We start from the raw sequence: 19,159 nt of genomic DNA, 5'->3' as shown, positions 1-19,159 counted from the left end.
CCGGTGCACATCCCAGCACGTCCGTCGAACTTCGGCTCCATTTATCTGCACCTAAAACGGGACACAGATATACACATTCGGCCTTTGGTGGAAGAGAGAGACAAGAGGGAAGGTGCAGAAAAGATACGAAGAGCCACATCGGCAAAGTGTGGCACAAAGTGGTAAAGGCGGAAACAGGCGGAACTTCTGAACGAGAGAACTCTCGAGCGGCCCGGAGCTACTCAAGTTCTTGTGACAAAAGACAAACGATGGCGACGGAAAAAGTCGGAAAGATCCTCAAAGACATCTACTATGATCAGTTCAAGTGGTGAGTTTACGAAGAGCCGCCGTCGTTCGTCGCGGAGATCGCGGGGTGAACTTCGACGGCGCCTGGCGAACATAACCTCGTACTGCCGGATTCACTCTTCGCTCTAGCATTAATTTTCGAACGAAAGTTTTATTGTTAACGCTTCAAAACAATTAAACCGCTATTGTTATCATGAATTACTTTCTTTATCTAAAATTCATGCATGTAATATGGATTCGTGTTGCGACTGTTCCAAGTTACAATTGTTTCACTAATTACTCCTTAAAATAAATAATTTACGTTCCAAATTCGGATAGTCAAATCTGTCTAGAACAAATTTTGAAAATGTCTGCAAATTTTGTCGATAGAATGCCACCAGAAATATAACAGAATATAATGGTAAATTCATTGTAGAAACTGAGCAAAATCTGCAAAAATTTTAATGATGTATTCCATTTAAATGTTTAAAATGTTAAAATGTTTTAATGTTTTTGCCGAGCTTTTTTTTAATCTGCTGTCGAATTATATCGACAGGCTCTGCCGGCAAAACACGAATTTAATACAGACACAGATGATACCGAAATCTGTTGCAAATCTGCTACCAATCTATTATTGTCATAGTGGGACAGATTGCTTACTGGGAATATTCTCAATTATTATATCTGTAATTTCTGCAGCGTACGTAAATATTTCATACTAACAATCGCTTTTTCTTCGCAGGTCAGTGGTGAAGAACATTGCTTTCTTCGTCATCGGTGTCAAGATCGCCGTTGAATGCAACGGGATGACTATCATGCCGCCAGTCTCCGTTTAAGCCTCCCTTCAACTTCATTCAAGTGTCGTGAATGGTCGTGAACCTGCTATAAGATCCAGAGGAGAACTGTCCGAATGCTCCAGCGATTTCTTGCGTCTTGCACACCAGTTACAATCGTTACACGAGCATAGTTTCATCTGTACAAAACTATGTATATTTTGTATTTGAGACACACTTGTTAAATAATTATTAATAAACGATGTACAGTATCTGCCGTTGCGTTATTTGCGATATCTAGGATGGCTTCGACCAGTCTCTGGATGACTTGATCGACTCCCCTGGCGGAACTGCTTCCAGCAAAATTTCAGACTGTGTGATATTTATTATCTCGAATTTCTCTCCGTGTCACTCCGTGTATCAAAGGACGGAAAATTAATAATTTTATCCATGATAATGGAATCGCTGGTTAAGTCAATGCTTTCTTGTTCCACTTGTTTGCGCCGCCAGATTAAAAAAAAAGCGCCTGTTTTTTCTACACGTGCACTTATAAGTTGTCTATCTCTTTCTAAGATGGCGCTACGAAACCCTGATAAGCTCCATACTCCATACTTGCTTTGTGTATATGTATATAAATGTCTAGTGTCTAATCTGAAGATCTGGTGCAAATTCACGTGCTAATTCGCGGACTGCGTTGGACCTGCTTGATTTATCATATGGTTAAATGTTAATTCAACTGAGGTCGCAACTTACTTCGTGGAGGATAGATCGCATAGGATGATAGAGTACCTTAAACAATTTTGTCATTGCATGGGACGACGTGTGACAAGTGGCCCTACAAATCTACTGTCAATAAAAACATAATAAAATTTCAAGTACATATTTCTCGCTGGGACTTAGCGCTTCGTCAACATGAAGGAGGAAGTGGAGAACAATTGCAATTCCGAGTTACCAGGTAAACTTGAAATATAAGCGATTAAGCTAAAGATGCCAAAAGTACTTTGCCAGTTGAACAGTGTTTAATAAATTCTTGCTTCTTAAAATGACCAAAATATCGAAACATCTATTTTCAGCTGTGGTCGGAGCCCTATTAGATACCTTGGACGACAAGAACCAAGATGTAAAGCAGTCCGTGATCGAGTCGATTGAAAGAATAAGCCAGAAAAACCCAGAGATCGTCATTCATGCTGCCATTTATTTTTGGGAGATGCATAAGAAGGTAATTTTTTATTAGAGATTGCTATCACGTATTGCATCATTGTTGCATGTATGATACAGATTGTTAAGCGATTTTTACTGTTCAAAGATATCCACGGAGCACATGGGATCCTTATTGAACATAATATCTAGTATATGCAGACACTCGACTACAAGTTTAAGTGTAGATTTAGTGTCGTTTCTCGCTGAGATAGCAGTGAACGAGTTAATAGGCGAGACTGAGAAGGAGGCGGCCGAGTTGTTGATTGAACTTTGCAAAATACACTGCATGCAAGCTACGGGTGGACTCTTAACTAAGTAAGTGCTGATAATACTTTTCGCAACTTATTTGCGATAAGTACGCTATAAATTCTGGTGGAAAATGTCTCAGAATTTTTTATATTATTAATCAGAATTTCTATAAAAATTCAGAATTTTTCATAAGTCTCAATTTTTACCAAATTTCTGAGAAAATATGAGAAATGTTTTTCACCAGGGAAAGGTATAATGTTGGTCTGCTGTATTTATGTAACTGATTATTATATGTATTTTATAGATTGGAACCCGGAGTAATTCCCAATCCTGCGATAATTTTCACAATAGGGAAGCTCGCGACGGCCAATCCGTATGGAATGCTGTCGTTTGTTAAAATAACGTTGACTATCATGTTACCGATGCTGAATCAGATACGGGAAGAGGTTCTCAAACAAGCAATTTGTGTCAGTAAGTATATACATTTTATGATGATTCCTGATAAGATTAATGAAGCTCTGCATTACTGATTTCTTGGTTTCCAGTGATTTCCAGGTTTTGTGAAGCTATAAACGATTATATAATGAACGGACAAGACTCGTCTCTGGGAATTACTAAACAGACATTTGTGGAAGAAATTTGTTCCGTCTTCGACTTTCTAACGCACAACTGGTTGAAGACATCTCGCGATTTCAAATCAACTGAAACTATTTTAATGGCATTCGTGCCTATGGTACCTTTGCTGCCTGTGCAACAAGATAGCGAGAGAATTGTAAAATTAATACCCGTGTGTTTAAGTCTTTGTAAGAAGCAAAATCTACGTTTAGCTACTGTGAGGTGAGTTTCATAGTTTGCAATAAATTTATTATTTGTTCACTGTATATTATATTATATATATAACTTTTTAAAATACTTTACTAAGTTTAAAGAAAATTTCATCTTTTTTTATTTAATTAATATTATTACGTTAACAGAGTTTTAGCTGTGATTTTAAGTTCTGTCGAGACTGAAAATGACAAGGAGGCAATCCGCCCATTTATGGAGAATATCCACCAAACTCTGTCCGAATTCGTTAGTATTTGTCCCTTCGAAGCAGCTCGGGATGCGGTTCTTACACATTATGAAGTGCTGCAGTGCTCCAGATCGTTGGTTGTGTTGTATCCCGAAGAAGGTCTCGATAGGTAATTGACATTTTCACACCTAATTAAATTACAAAATCTGCGTGAGTTTTTGTCGCTCATTTTTTGCTTTTTCGCAGAATCTTGCAGCAGTTGAAGTCGCCAGTCGCTAATCAACGCGCTCGTGCTCTAGTAGTCCTCAGACACCTCATAAACACTCTTCCACCAGAGGTACGGAAATATCTGATTTCATTAACAAGTTCGTTTAAGTATTAATTAACAATTGATATGCATATTGTTTTATTAGGATGATGGATCTCTACAGAGAATCGCACTTAGCCTGCAGGAATCTCTCGGTGAGAATGGTGCGCTCCAAATGATCGGTGCTATAGTGGCACTAGCCGCTCGGCCGACATTCCCTCTTTTGCCGTCACAGAGAGCTAGATTTGTTCGCTATATGGTAACATAAACAACGCCCAAAGTAAAATTAGAGAAAAATAATTGGGAAATTAATTTTATTTTGTTAAAATAGGTGTCACACTGTGAAATAAAGAGTGACGATATGGAGGCATGTTCTGAAGCTTTGTATCTGCTCGCAACGACAGTTGACAGTGTCGAATCTTGGCTGTGGCCATGTTTGATAAGCGCATTACTAGACTCAGCTTGCATAGCATCCGTAAGTAACAATTCTATTTGCCTGAGATACTCATCGTATGTTAAGTTTAATGCCTGTATTTAATTACTGTTCTTCTCTCTGACCGTAGGTCACATCCGTACTACGTTCATTATCTCCATTAGCGGCGAAAATAATACGCGATGAAAATTCTTCAACAAATGAAAGGGATTTCCCTGGAACGAAAGTTTTAGGCAGATGCCTGGAATTGTTAAGCAACCCGGCTAATCGATCCGCAGTAGTGGCCTTTTTAAAATCGGCAGCACCTTTGGTAGGACACAGAGTAAAATCTTATTGGGATGAGAAGCTACTGGAACTTTCACAGGAACTCTTGCAAGATGAGCAAAGAAGCTCTCGAAAAAACTCTAAAGAAGTGAAAGATGACGTGCAATGGTAATATTTTTTGTACAGATTTTGTATAAATTAATTTAATTTGTTTATTTTAATTATGTATATCGTTATATTATATCGTCAAAAATATTGTTATATACATATTATATCGTTACCTTTAATTTGCCTTCTAATCTCTAGGGATTTAATATGGGAAGAAAAAGTAGTAGAGTGGTTAGAAGAGAGCGTGAAACTAGAAGGAGAGTCATGGGGCGCAAAGCTCGCTGACGAACTCGCTTTGAAGGCAAACACACCGGGTGTTGCGCCGCTTTTGGCATCTACGTGCAATAACAACGCTCACATCACTCTACTCGTCGAACTCGCGCGTTCTCACGGCACTACCAAGGAATTCGCGCGAGCGGTCGGCATCTGCGCCAAACGGCATCTAAGTATCGTGCTGAAATTAATGGAGGAGTTTTGCACCGTCGAGGATGCCAGGAAGGCCCCTGTGAGGTTGCTAGGTTTCGTGAAGGACACAAAGGCTGCTGCTACCGCCGAGGCTGCAAAAGCGGGTTTATTGAATTCCTACGCCGAAATTGCTCAGAAGGGGGATCCGCAAGAACTTTTCCCCATGTTCGAAAAGCATGTGTTACCTTGGACTATTAAACAGTTGCACGAATGTAAGGAACTGTCTACGAAGGAAGCGGGATTGTTAGTCTTGGAACAAGTAATTAATTTAATCTTATAAACGATTATACAAGTCTTTAATTGAACTCATATACTTAAGATGTGAAATATTCTCTACTTGTTTATTTGTAGGTGGCCAAGGCTGTTCATCCCACCAGATTGTCCGAATCTAAAGGCCTACGCGTAAAGGCTACTGCTCTGGCAACTCTGTTGGGAATTTTGCAGTCGTCAACTGGATACAGACCGTTGCAACTCTATCCGGCGTTACTGAAAGCAGCAAACTCTTTAATGTACGTTTTGCTTAACAATGTATTTATTCGATATTACACATTGAACAAATATATAAATAAATATATTTTTTTTATATTTTCACAGACGTATACCGCCAGCATTAAATAATGAGGAAAGAGAGATCTTCCTCAGTGCAGTACTGGATAAGACAATTAGTGCCAGTTCGGAGGTACCAAAATTAAGATTACAGTGTCATATTTGTCGATTGTTTTCGATGATTAATTAATATTCTCTGTCAATCTCTGTCTTAGATTGCTTTACAATTACATCCGGAAATAATGCAACAAGTTGTGGATGAGTTGGGGACCGTGTCCAGCGAAATTGTATCCGATTCAGCAGATGCGTTAGCTGAGTTAGTTGACATATTGCTACCTTGGATGCAGTCCAAGTCGAATGTGGAGAGAAAAATTACTCTGTTGGTGCTGCATACGGTGCTCCAGTAATTATTACAATACACAATCACATATATATATATATATATATCCTTATTTTACAATATATATGTCATAGATTTGTAACGTGTGCTCTCTTTTACAGGTCTTATTATAATTCTTTAAAATATACATATCCAGGCGGCAAGTTGGATGCCGGAAAACTAGTAGGAAGAACTTTATGCTGGTGTGCGGACACAGAATTCGCGTTGAGACCACTGGCGATAGACTGCATGCTTCTCACTTTGAACATTGCAGCCCGTCATCGGCATACATTACCTGATAATACCTTGAGTGAAGACGTACAACAAATAAAGAAAGAACTTATGATCGAAGATTCATCGATATCCTATGGAGCTGTACAAGTTAGTTCATATAATTGAATGTTGCAAAAAATAATAATTTCAATGAAAGCTAAACTGTAAGATATAATTTATTGTAAACAGAGACTGGCTAGTGCGGTATCGCAGAAAATCCCCAACAGCGAGATAGTTAGCTTAGCGGAGGGATTGATAGAAGGCTTGCTATTCTATGGAGAATCGGGCCTGGTAGCAGGAATAGCTCTCTCGCAACATTTTCAAATTAAAGGGTCGGAGATATCCAGGACCGATGTTTGCTTAGTCGGTATGTAAAGTGCAAATTATCCTGTCATCAATCGTCACTTAAAAATCTTTATCCAATTTTACCATATATTGCTGACAGAATGTTTTTGCTATTTATATTGTTGCAGATAGTATCATTACACAAATGAGACAAATGGAAAACGCGAGCTGCAGGTACATTGCAACGGTGGCTATAGTGTCACTGATGAAGCACCATCCGGAAGAAGTGACCGAGCATCTTTTGTCTCAGCCATTACCATTGGATCCAGGTACCGCATTGTGCTGGAAAGAAATTGGCAATAATGATTCCCTTGGACCCCGAGTAGGTCTTTTTTTATACATAATTACACATTTATAACGTACTACGTTATAAATATAACATTATCATGATCTTTTTTGTTTCAGGCTTTGGATATGCTGCTGATAAAACTCGAATCCAGCAGTCTATTCTCTGAGATTGCTAGTCCGCCCGCGTATTCCGGACGGAATAATACCGCATCTCTTCCGTCCTTGGCGGCCATGGTGGGCTTGAAGCATCTTCTTGAATCTTTGCACATAGAAAGCTTGATTACCAGCAAGCAGTTAGCGGGTTTGTTATCAGTTCTCCTCAAATACCTCTCGGGCTGGTTGCACGTTGACGCTCCCGCGTCGTTGATAAATACGAAGTATGGATACGTACCGAATCGAGCGGCACAGAAGATAAATCCGCACACGGAAGTGTATTCTATATTAATCAACATATTGGTAGCCATCCAACCGAATACTGCATCCAATTTGCCGATAGAGACTGTACGTATCAAAGCGTTTTACAAATTTACGATCATTTTGACTTCAAGCCAATGTGAATCTTATGCATTTAGGCATTTGCTTCCGAAATGCAAGCCGAGGAGAACCTGATATCGACTGTACGAACATTGATGAAATGTATATCGACCAGAAACGAAGTCCTGTCGAGCATGACACAATCCCTGAGCAAACTGATGACCAGCACAATAGCCATACAGCGAGCGGTTGCTGCCACCTTTTACTCAGAATTGATTGGCAAAATAGATTGCGGAGCTATATGGCTTGATGCCATAATTAACACTCTGCACGATGCTAAGGCCGATTCATCGTCCTTAGTGCGAAAGCTTGCTACCATCGGACTTGCTAGAATAGCCTACTTGGACCCGAGACAGGTAAAGTAATTCTTTTTCAATACGCATTTTCATATATTGACCAATGATTGTCTTTTAGGTCGATGAATATTTCGACAATTGCATGGAAGCCTTACTCGATGGATTGGAGGAGACCGCCGGTGGGGAAGGCGGTGCTGAAGTAGTACTCGAATCGTTACGCGGCCTTTCGGTGCTGTTATCGGTTCAATACAAGAGGCCTGTCAGCCCCCGAGTAGTGCTGGCCTTGAAACCGTTTTTCGAGAAAGAAAACACTGAGATGAAGCTTGCTGCCATAGGCGCTCTGGGCGCGATAGCTACCAATTGGCGGAGATCAATTACATCGCCGGATGATGATTTAATCGATCATCTTCTCAGCTGTTTGCCATCTCTGATAATAAGACTGGAAGATTCGAATATAACAGTAGTTAAGGTACGTCTATATCGCGTCATTGTAAAATGTGTTACTCAATTACATGTTCGGATGTTTACTTATGCCGCTTATGCAACAGACTGCACAGGAAACCTTATGTAAAACTGCAAGTATGGTGCAGAATGAGAGATTATCGAATGTGATACGTATTAATTTGGGACCAAAAGCCAAATTCAGCTTTGAGGATTTTTCCAAGGATTTGATAAACTGTTTGAAAGAGGAATTTCCACAGAGAGCAGAAGAACTAAGGTAAATATGCAATACCGTAATGTATTTTCTAATTTAATAAAATATAAAAAATAGGCACGTACTCTAAGCTTTGTTGTCTCTGCCAGAAACGCCGTTGTTCGCGGATACTCTAGATCAGAGAATTATCACACCAGAGCCACGTCCGCGCTGCTCTTAGGATTATTCGATTCCCCGAGGCCCGAAGATGTACAAAGACTGTTACAACTCCTACGTGATAAAGAAAGTATTGTGAGAATGCGTGCGTCGCAAGCCCTTTCATTTTGCTTTACACTTTAGCGTAGGTAATATTTCAATGATTCGTTTCGGTTGTTCGAGAAGTTTTTTACTTCACTTTCTCTAAACCTTTTCAAAAGGCCCGGTTTCATTCTCTGGTTAACTTGTAGTTTAGGCTTAACCTAAAGTTTAAAATAAAAATTGCGTTTTTCAATTCATGGTTGATTACTAAACTAATAGTTTCCTAATGCTAACTTTTACTATCAGAAAATTTACTGATTAACTTCTGGTTTTATGTTTACTAGAAGATCATAATCCATCATATAGCTCTTTTATGCTGAAGTAAATAGAATTTGAGTTTTGTGTATATTATTAATCAACATTTCGATAATTTTGATGTAAACGTTTATAGCAGTGGTAAAGAATTTATAAGAAGATTTAAAATATTTCGGCGTGGATTGAATTATTTTAATAAATTAGAAATTAGATTTACTCGATTAATTCTTTCCTAAATTTCGAAAGTCGAGTTCGAAACAAACGAAAGACAGAACAATGTATATAAATTAATATTAATATTATTAATATTTTCTTTCTAATCGCAATAGCTAGTCCGAGGACTGATATTTCAAAATAAATCGATTTGTTAACATTGTAATTTTACAGCATATCAATGCCGCCGTTATATTCATTACTTGCATTTTCGTGGTCAAACTTTTTTCCATGCTCTCGTAGTAACTATCGTTAGCTTACGTGTAACAAATCCTCTGTTATTATTAATGGTATTTAGTTTATATTCTTTTGTATCGTCTCGATTTTTGCTTTCACGACTTTTTTAAAACTTTAAAACTGAAACTTTTATTTTCAACATCATTCTTGATTTATTGTATTTATCTATAGTAAATGTTGAGTGAACTATAGATACCTATATTACATAAACTATAGTTTTTTCCTAAGTTGTAATACCAACATCAGAAATTTTTTGATGGGTAAAGGTTTATTGAAGATTGATTAACCAATAACAATACATTGAAAAACGCAATAACAACTAACTTGAAAGTTAATCTTCAAGTAAAAGTAATCTGACTAGATATATTTACCTTCAAATCAAAAACCAGGCCCTAGAGTTACGTTTTAATTCTTGTGATATTGTAGATTTTTAACAGTCAATTTATTTAGAGGCCATATCATTATAATATTAAAAAAATGTTTTATTGTAATTATTATAGGTAATTGTTTTGTTAGACAGAATGTGTACATAGACAATTGATTTATTAACATCATGAGGCAAAACATACTTGTAAATGAATTTATATACTGTTATTGTGTTAATCGACTAATTAACAGATTTCTTTTTTCTCTATCGGCACTCCGTACGCAATGTATGGTCTATATCCTGTATACGATGAAGGCAACTTGTCATAAGTAATACTTAATTTATTTTCATTAATTAATTTCCTTATCGTGTGCTCTTTTTCTGATATTTCTTTGCATGCATCTGACCCACTATAAAAGAATTTTCAAATCATCATATAAGATATTTTCCTATGAAAAATATAATATTGATAACTGCTGTAAGTACATTTCTTTTATGCACGTGGTTTTTTCTTTTCGAGTTTTATCCTTTCTATCATAACAAGTATCATCCACGAGAAAGGAACGACTTTGCATGCTATCCCATTTCCTAGCAGCTCGTTGAAATCTCGCCGGCAAATGAGATATTATTTGTTGATCAGTCGACTGTAAATTACGTCGATCTGTTTAATTACTATAAAACGTAAAAATTTACAATGTAGCATACTGTAGTAAGAATAATACGAGTTTTTCAGATTCTTCTATGTGTCTTTTCGATAAGCAAGAACGTTGAACTTTAAAGTCACCCCAAACTTCCTTTGCCGCTTGATTTATCGTTGTTTTGTATATAAAGTCGATTAATAATTTTCTTTTATCTTTATCTCGCACATCATCTAAACTTACACCCGACGCCATATACCTTCTTGGCCTTTCTCTAAATCGAGATTAAAATTCTAGGAATTTATGTACAAATATGTGTGTACAGAATCGAATATGTGTGGAAATTAGTTAATCTTGTTACAAATCATTACTTGATTGTGCTCTCCAGATATTCGTCTCCAAGAATACGTCTTTTCTCTGTTACTTTTACATTGATACCGATCATATCCCTCGGCTCCCACAGTGCATTGAATGCAGGACATTTTGCATAGCTCAGTCGTTCCAAAGTATCGTGAGCTATAATCGAGCGTTGTGGTTGCGATAATGTTGTCGATTTCATCCTCGACTTGCAAAAGCAAATCTCTGTAGCAATCTACTAAAATATTAGACACCTCGAATGCACTAGACTTGTAAAACTTCCAACAAATTAATTATGTCAAATAATATTAATATTGATATTAATATTTATATATGGTTCTTCATATTTATACATTGATTCTTGATATAAATGGAAAATATCTGGTTTGCATAGTCGGTGAATGATAGATATAAAATGTAATATTTGAAACATCGGTTACAGAGCGTAATCTACGTAGCTGTAAAAACGGCAATTGTTTTAGCGTATAAACACTGAATTCATACATATTTTTATATAGTAATAGATACATAAATAATACATGTGATGATGTATAGTTAGTAGAAACGGCTATGTGAAAAATATTTCAAATTTTTAATATATATTCTTATAACAATATTTTTACGCTATTCACACTTTCCTTTCAGGTATACATAAAAATACGTTCGTACAATAATCACATACCTAAGATTACATTTACGATTCTCTCCTCTAGCAGATCAACATAAAGTACTTTATATATTATATACATATATTTTATTTATACTATATATATTTAGCAATGTATTTTTTATAAAAGTTGTATATAACAATATAATGGTGTACGTTCCCCAAATATCATTACAAGAATTTATAACAATATGTAATAGTAAATATAAGGTAGTCATTTGCTATGCAACTTTTCTATACAAACACTCAGCTGTTGGAGACGATGAAGCAAATGCCGCATATTCGCGCTCGATTGTCGAAGACCTGACTGCTCGCCACCCACTTCTTGCCGTTGGCCCAGCTCAAAGTGCAGCCTGGCTAAACGTTCTTGCTGCTCTCGTATCTCCGTCATCTGCTCCATACTACAGTCTTTTCCTACGAAAACGATTTTCGGTCTCATTAAGTATTTTACTGTTTACATAAGGCTATACCAACCAAATGCTCGTAAATTGCCGCTGTGAAAGTCTTCCAGCAATTGCAGCAGAGCTTGCTCCATATGGCGGACATCGGGTACCTCTGACAGAAAGCAATGGTGTTTGCATGGCACCACGGCTTTGTATAATAATGCCAAAACAAAATCAAAAGATGTAAAACTCAAAGAACTAAAACGTAAGGCTGTTGTACACGATAAAATCATAAAACTATAACAAATCTATAAAACATATGTAAATATATATTTATTTAAAAAAAAGTAAATGAAATATAGAATTAGAGAACCAAAGAAACTGAAAAAAGATGTGTAGAAATTGAAAAATAATTGTATTTAAGATGATTTGCAGATCTCTGGAGCCTCAGTTACCTTTATGCTGCCTCACAATTCTCGGTGGATCCGGCCGACTAGGCCTCTGCTTTTCCTTCTCATTAAGATACATCAATCGAGACTGATTGCCGGTGTAACTTGAAGCGTTAGCAGCTCGACTGGAAACCATGGAGCCTTGACTCGTCCCTTGACCGGAGCTTTCTTTACTAATAATCGGCGATGTTTGTGTGTTATTTTCCCATAGTATTTGTTGCTGCAAAAATATCACTTAGGAATAATAATTACGTTATCATACCGTCGTCATCAATATAACAAGATAAGGACAGGCAATTGTATACTATGAGACCTCGTACCGTTACGTTGGAATTATGCGTTTCAGTTTTGCCTGGACGTTGAGATCTCGCTGGCGTCGACGGAGGAGTAGCTTCTCCGCCGTGGCTGAGCGGCTCCTCACATTCTTCCTCTTGAACCAACTGCTGCAATTCGCCACATCCAGCTGCTTCCACCATAGCGACGAAAAACGTGTGGAAGAATCCCTAAACTGCAAGTATTGCTAATTAATTATCTATTCAGATAATTGTTTTTATTTTATTACTACATTTTACTTTTTACTCTTCTTAATATTCTATCTTAATACTTTAAATATATTTAATATTTAATAGAAACTCTTTGGATGCGTTATAATTCCTGTATATATTTTGTTTTATATTTTATGGAACAATCGAGTCAAGAGAAATAATTTACCTGAACTATTAATAATGCATCGCACCTTTGACTGTCTTATGGTATTTTTATCGCGCTTTAATCAATTGTTGATGCAATTGATAATTACGGTGTACGCTTAATTGGTGTCATCGTGTCTTCCAATTATGATTTTTAAGTGTTTAGAGGTTTGATCGGGGCTGCTGACGAAGAAATCGACGACTACATATTTAAATATATTATTTAATCGCGTATTAACTTTTATTGTTTACCTTTCGCTTCTCGCCCGAGTTAACCTCGCTCGCGGCCGAACTGTCACAACTGTCACTTCTGAGTCACGGCGGTCACGGCTTCTTGTGCACGAATATCTAGGAATATAGGAATATATCTAGGAATATCTCCGAGCCGGAGCGATGGAGCGATCAGCTGATCGTATTATTGTGCTGTGTGCACTGAAAGGTATAAAACGTCGTTCTCTTTCGACTTCTTGCTGATTCTTCAAGTACTTATCATCTGTTTATCTCGCGTGAAAAGCGTGTGATATATCGTGCGTTTCTTGATATCTTATGTCTTATATATATCAATGCCGAGTACAAGATTTGTCCAACGAACGTTGTTGTTGAAAACGTTATTGTGATAAAAGCGTGAAATCAGGAATTGTGTATACATCATTTATTAGTAAGTTTACACACAAAGTTTATTAGTAAAAAAGTATTGAAGAGAACAAAGATCAATTTAGAAGTGAACAAGAAGCATAATTTAATGCGAAAGTACACTGATAAAAATTCCAGCTTACAAGCAGCTCTCTAATATAATTAGTATAAAACACATTTTATTGAATAATATAAGAATTAATGTTTACTGTACAATTCGTTCAAGTCTCGTATTTTTAATAAACTCTTTGTTTAGTTCTGTGACAAGTGCTACTACTTTAGAGTTTAGGTATCGTAAACCAAGAATTACATTATAACCTATAATAGAAAAATATCAAATTGTATGTAGCTCAATTTATAAACAACTCGTCAAGATATGCAATTCGCAAAGAATTTATATCAATTAGTTTTAAAGCATTTTAGCTTTAGAACTGAGCATATATATTTATTCGTAATCACATATCAATTCTTATTCTTTACTTTTTTTTTAAATCTCGATCGTATATAATCATTAATGAGTATACGCAATTACTGAATTTTATGCTTTTACTGTAACAGATACAAGACTCGTACCATGGCAGCCAAGGAGGAGGTAAGCGGTACGACGACTGACGCAAAAACTGAAGAAACGCCGGATAATTCAACGACGGAGGACGCACCAACTAGTCTAGAGACCATCCCCGAGGGAAACGTGGCACGAAACGAGCTTCAGACAGCGCCGAAGGACAAATCAAAGAGTATAATCTCAATTTCATTTACATACAATTTTACAAGTGAATGTAACAAAGTATATTTAAGTGGATTTTATCTTTAAATTTTACAGTTGATATATTGCTGAAAGCTACTGCCAACGCTCCGATCATGAAGCAGAAGAAGTGGTCGGTCTCTCAAGACAATCCCATTGGACGGATCTCCGAATTCATAAAGAAGTACCTCAAGCTGGACCCCAACGAGAGATTGGTGCGTCTAAATATTTATTTCTGATTTCTTTTACCAGTGCGGCGAAGCGAATAGTGAATTCTTGTCTTCCAGTTTCTCTATGTCAATCAGACGTTTGCACCTGCTCCCGATCAGACGGTGAAGAACTTGTACGATTGCTATGGCGCCGACGGAAAGTTGGTCATACATTACTGTAAAAGTCAGGCGTGGGGCTGAGATTCGTTGAAGTTAATTTACCGAAGTTAATTTTTCCTGACAAAAGAACCATATATAAATTTACACGAAACACATTGTGATAATTTTAACTTTTTATTTATAATATACATATAATTCTAGCTTTATATTTATGATATAATTATGATACTGATTTTCACTTTATCATTGTTTTGTAGGAGAATCCTTGCTGGAATTTGCGTTCGGTACAAAAATGCTGTCACAGTTTTATTGTACGCATTTTAATATAGTAATATTAGAACCTCGAGTAAAATTAATCAGTCTGACGAAATGATTGTACATTACGTCTTTGACGTAATGGATCTTCTACTGCATGAGTTTGCAGACTCTTTCAGATTTTCCATCGTCCTCGCTTTGCTGGATGATCCGTCGTTCTTAGCGTCCCTGCATCGACATTGGTTTGATGTGCTTGCACTTGACTTGGAGCTTGCCGAACTCCGCGATACGCATTTACAAGCAGGCATTCTCTCTTCATTCGGGCGGATTTCTTTTTTAGAATCTTTACTTCGATCGGAAGCAGCTGACAGCGGCTTTTGATCACCTGACAAGTATTATTATTAAATAAGCAAATGTGAATTGCAATACCGTGTAAAGTTTATGTTGCCCTGACAAATCTGTTTACTTTATCATACGTTGAAGAATATAACATACTTGTACACGACGAAGTAGATTTTTTGGAGGATCGTACAGTTTGATCCGCCACGACACTTGCGTCGTCCTCCGTTTTTCGCGGAGATAATTTATCCACATCCGCGTCGGGCAGGCTACGCGCAGAGCTAGCGGTTCTTCCTGACTGGCCCACGCTCTTGGAATCATCCAAGGGCTCGGACGGACATTTCCAAATCATAATCGTCCCGTCGGCGCTAGCCGTCACTACGTGCTTGCAGTCCGTGCTGAACTTACACGCGGTGATTGTCGCGGCGTGGAAAGTACCAACATGGGTGAGATCCGCGCTGTCATACTTCCAGATCTTGACGGTGCAGTCATTGGATCCGGTAATGAAGAATCGACCGTCCGGACTGATGTCTATACAGTTCATCGTTCCGGCGCTAGAACCCTCGACCTCCCGCACTAGCGAGCCGTCCAGAGTCTCCCAATAAGCGATCTTCCGATCTGTACCGCATGTCAAGATCTGAATACCGTCGGGTGTGAATTGCGCCATCATAAACATTGTGTTTCCCATAAGAATATGTTTCCTAGTGCAGCGTCTGTTACGAAAGGATTTTCGCCCGTTTAAGAAAAACTCACTCCTACAACAATTTAATATTTTACAGACGAAACTCACATTATATCCCAGACGACGCACGTGCCGTCCGTACTCGAGCTGATCAGGTCCTCGTTGTTGCTCGAGATGTGCAAGGACATTATCGGGCCCCGATGTTCTTTCAGTATACTGATCAATCGTCGCACGTCAGTTTTTATGTCCCATATACGCACCTGGAAATCGGATAAGTTCCAGAAAATTTATTGGAGTGTAATACATAATTATTATAGATGTTAATTTTTCTACAGGAATAGAATGATCTAGTTCGATTCAATCGTGTAATCGGCGTTAAATGGCATTTTGTAGAACGTGAGATAAATCACCTGGCCATCGCAGCCACCGCTAATCAGCGTATTACTGTCGCTCGTGACAGCGATCGTCGACACGGCTTTTGTATGAGCGTTATGAATGGAAAAATAAAAGTCCCCGTTATGCGGTGAGAACGCTCTTATTATGCCGTCGTTCCAAGCTGAAACAATGGCAAAAACATTTAATATTGTTTAAACATGATGACAATGACATGATAATATTTATAAATACGACTAGCTAAATGTACCAGAAAGCAACATTTGGTCGTCGCGCGCAAATTGTAGACTGGAGCAAATAAAATTCGCCACGGTGATACGAACTTTCTCCTTCTGCTTTTCCAGTTGCCACAGCCTGACGTCGTTCTTGCTGCCTGTTGCGAATATCTCCGAATGATTGCTACGATTTATTAGAGTGACATTAATCGATTCGGTCGACCGGCGTAGTTGCGAATTCAGTATCTTTACCGTGGGAACGCGATACTGTATATGCAGCTAGTGTGACAGGTGACGAGTAGGCGCATATGAAAATTTGACAGCTGAATTTGATAGATCTCGCACCAGGATGTCCCGGCCAGCACGAATTCGTTCTGATGCAAAACCATGGACGTAACTGCGCTGCACACGTTTTCTGCTTGATGCTGATAAAAAGAAGTTGACAATTATGATTTCAGTCATCATAAATTCGCGAGTTATTTGTATATCTTCAGCTTTTGTCATTAATTTTCGTTTTCACATTTTGCAGTAGCTTTATATCTTTTTCTTCTTTCATTGTTAATCGCGAGTTCATTGTCTGTTCCTTTTTTGCAACATATTTGCCGTTAAGCGACTTGAACGACTCACGGTGAGGATCTGCGGCGTATTAGGAAACTTGGACGGCTTGCGCGTTCGGTTCTCCTTCATGCTTATTATCTGGATCAACTCGATGGTACCGTCGCCAGTACCGACCACCAGTTTCCCGTCCTTCAGAAGCAGCAAGCTCCTCACTCCGCCCGCGTACAGATCGCCCTCGCCCGTCTTCATTTTCCTCGGGTCGCGCGTTATCTTCGAGTAGCAGCCGATCATCACCGGCAAGCGTGCCGGCTCTCCGCATTGCAGATCGTCGCGCAGATTCAATCTGGAAAAGAGGAGACAAGATTGAACAAGAATGAGGACAAGTGGCGAATGGTATGAAGATAAAATGTAGGCGATACGCGCGGCAATTAAAAGAAAAATATTAATTGAATAGCTGCGAATACACTTTTCCACAGGCGTCTCTATGACCTTGCTGTAATGATATCACCGGAAGAAGTGCCGCAGTAGATGATCTCGTCTCTCTCGTCCACGGCAACGCAGTTGACGAGGCGCTTCAACTTGCCCACTTCCACATCGAGATTATGCATCCGACGCTTCTCCGCCTCGATCCGCCAGATTTTTAACGTCCTGTCGCCTGCGGTAACAAAGCACTCGCCATGAAGATTCGTCCTTGTTATGTTATTCGCATTGCCGCTCGTATCATTGCTGGCGAACGATCCTGCAGAGGATCTATTCTCAATTAATGTATATTTACAGATTGAATTCACCACGCACAAATCGCGAAAGAACGGGGTGGAGAAATCTCTGCGAAAAACATTCTATGTTTCTCATATGTACATCCCAATGGAATTTCTCGCGCAGATCTGTGCGGAGTATCGATAAGAGAATCGAGGGAAAGATACCACATATAAGAGAACTCTTCCGGACGTCCCAGACGACCACGTTGCCGTCGTCCCTGCCGCCGAGGCTCACGAGGAAGTCGCTGTTGCAGGTGAAGCACAGGTCCACGACACCGACCTTGTGCGTTTCGTAGCTACCTTTCATCGTGCCCTTCTTGTAATTCCATACGATCACCATGGCCTGCGACACGAAGACGCGCGTGACTGGTAAAACCGATAATACGATTGAATCGCTTATGGGAATATTAAAGACGTATATGCACCTTGAAACCGAGATGATTGTTCTGCCCGGAAGCGACGTATTCGCCACACGGAGAAACGCACAACGTCGAGACGTTATTCGTGTGGCCGCTGAGGAATCGTTGCTCGCCGGTTTCGATGTTCCTTATGGCGACCTTGTGACCCATCGGATAGAGGAGATGCTTGTCATCCGGATGCAATCGCAGAGCATTCTTCGTTATGCCTTAAAAAATAAAAGGATATGCAAAATTGTAAATATGTAGTTTGAAAAAAGTACGAAGTGGTGTACAGTAAATAATTGCATCTAGATATATGTGTGAAAATTTTAGATGTAAAGCACACGCTTCATAAGATCTCGATTTATCAACAAATTATTTTCCGATTTCAGAAATTTAAATCTTGTCGTGAAATTTACATTCCTCGGCTTTGTGTGAACCCGACCGATCAATCATATATTTCTCAATAATTAATTTTGAATTAAATTCATTTAACGATTTAATTAAGCTCGTTAGCTGAAATAAAATAATAAAGGATGAGATAAAAAATGCCGCTTTCTGTACGAACCGTCGAAGGTGATTATTCCGATCGTTTCGAGATCCTGGGGCTCCATGTCGATGTCGCTTCGTTATTCGTTCATCAACTTTACGATAAATATGTGCGACATAGACTGTGCGGAAACAACGTAAACAGCGTCACCGTGGTGATAAATTGATTGTTTACGCACCCTCGTCAACCCCTTGGTAGCAATATTTCCTGTGATTACCTTTATCTTTTCAAAAGAGGTACAAAAAAGCACCAAATAGCACTGCGTTAGAGCGTCAGTTGAATGCAAAGAAATTATTGCACAAAACAATGTTTCTTTTAATACATTAAAAAGTTTAAAAATAGTATAATTAAACTTTGAAAC

General features: G+C 38.4%; 4 protein-coding genes and 1 long non-coding RNA gene across 9 annotated transcripts; 3 read left to right on the top strand and 2 right to left on the bottom strand.

Annotated features, from left to right (window-relative positions):
* Window positions 1–167: 167 nt before the first annotated feature.
* On the top strand, window positions 168–1,309 carry LOC139783283 (uncharacterized). Its single transcript, XR_011721186.1, has 2 exons — window positions 168–307; window positions 1,007–1,309. It is a non-coding gene; the product is annotated as an uncharacterized lncRNA (long non-coding RNA).
* A 342-nt stretch (window positions 1,310–1,651) lies between these two features.
* LOC139783272 (maestro heat-like repeat-containing protein family member 1) lies at window positions 1,652–11,588 on the top strand. The gene is made up of 22 exons (XM_071722424.1): window positions 1,652–1,992; window positions 2,111–2,256; window positions 2,344–2,552; window positions 2,791–2,957; window positions 3,032–3,323; window positions 3,461–3,667; window positions 3,745–3,835; window positions 3,912–4,064; window positions 4,137–4,280; window positions 4,369–4,670; window positions 4,809–5,334; window positions 5,427–5,584; window positions 5,670–5,754; window positions 5,837–6,024; window positions 6,123–6,381; window positions 6,463–6,640; window positions 6,747–6,940; window positions 7,024–7,407; window positions 7,479–7,796; window positions 7,855–8,205; window positions 8,285–8,454; window positions 8,541–11,588. The coding sequence occupies exons 1-22, from the start codon at window positions 1,950–1,952 to the stop codon at window positions 8,728–8,730; spliced, it is 4,755 nt and encodes a 1,584-aa protein (XP_071578525.1). The 5' UTR covers window positions 1,652–1,949; the 3' UTR covers window positions 8,731–11,588.
* LOC139783278 (uncharacterized) lies at window positions 11,325–13,381 on the bottom strand. Of its 5 annotated transcripts, none has more exons than XM_071722432.1 (6): window positions 13,196–13,381; window positions 12,966–13,145; window positions 12,575–12,762; window positions 12,261–12,474; window positions 11,897–12,013; window positions 11,325–11,836 (listed from the first exon to the last, which is right to left on the bottom strand). In XM_071722432.1, the coding sequence occupies exons 3-6, from the start codon at window positions 12,728–12,730 to the stop codon at window positions 11,637–11,639; spliced, it is 687 nt and encodes a 228-aa protein (XP_071578533.1). In that variant the 5' UTR covers window positions 12,731–12,762; window positions 12,966–13,145; window positions 13,196–13,381; the 3' UTR covers window positions 11,325–11,636. The 5 variants fall into 5 exon arrangements, with proteins under 5 accessions (XP_071578533.1, XP_071578531.1, XP_071578536.1 ...); XM_071722430.1 differs by having other exon boundaries at window positions 12,966–13,126; XM_071722435.1 differs by having other exon boundaries at window positions 11,897–11,977; window positions 12,966–13,126.
* A 6-nt stretch (window positions 13,382–13,387) lies between these two features.
* Window positions 13,388–14,856, top strand: Atg12 (Autophagy-related 12). Its single transcript, XM_071722439.1, has 4 exons — window positions 13,388–13,601; window positions 14,135–14,313; window positions 14,400–14,536; window positions 14,609–14,856. The coding sequence occupies exons 2-4, from the start codon at window positions 14,151–14,153 to the stop codon at window positions 14,729–14,731; spliced, it is 423 nt and encodes a 140-aa protein (XP_071578540.1). The 5' UTR covers window positions 13,388–13,601; window positions 14,135–14,150; the 3' UTR covers window positions 14,732–14,856.
* On the bottom strand, window positions 14,806–19,101 carry LOC139783282 (cilia- and flagella-associated protein 52). Its single transcript, XM_071722440.1, has 11 exons — window positions 18,817–19,101; window positions 18,276–18,475; window positions 18,016–18,193; window positions 17,582–17,831; window positions 17,162–17,435; window positions 16,787–16,959; window positions 16,570–16,718; window positions 16,337–16,482; window positions 16,035–16,186; window positions 15,401–15,957; window positions 14,806–15,290 (listed from the first exon to the last, which is right to left on the bottom strand). The coding sequence occupies exons 1-11, from the start codon at window positions 18,860–18,862 to the stop codon at window positions 15,031–15,033; spliced, it is 2,385 nt and encodes a 794-aa protein (XP_071578541.1). The 5' UTR covers window positions 18,863–19,101; the 3' UTR covers window positions 14,806–15,030.
* Between the last annotated feature and the right edge of the window lie 58 nt (window positions 19,102–19,159).

This window comes from Temnothorax nylanderi, unplaced genomic scaffold, assembly GCF_030848795.1.
Source record: "Temnothorax nylanderi isolate EJ_2023f unplaced genomic scaffold, tnyl_v1.0 TNYL_tig0485_pilon, whole genome shotgun sequence".
In the NCBI taxonomy this organism is placed as follows: Eukaryota; Metazoa; Arthropoda; class Insecta; order Hymenoptera; family Formicidae; genus Temnothorax; species Temnothorax nylanderi.
The sequence above is the reverse complement of the archived record's forward strand: the minus strand, read 5'-3'. Positions and strand labels throughout refer to the sequence as shown.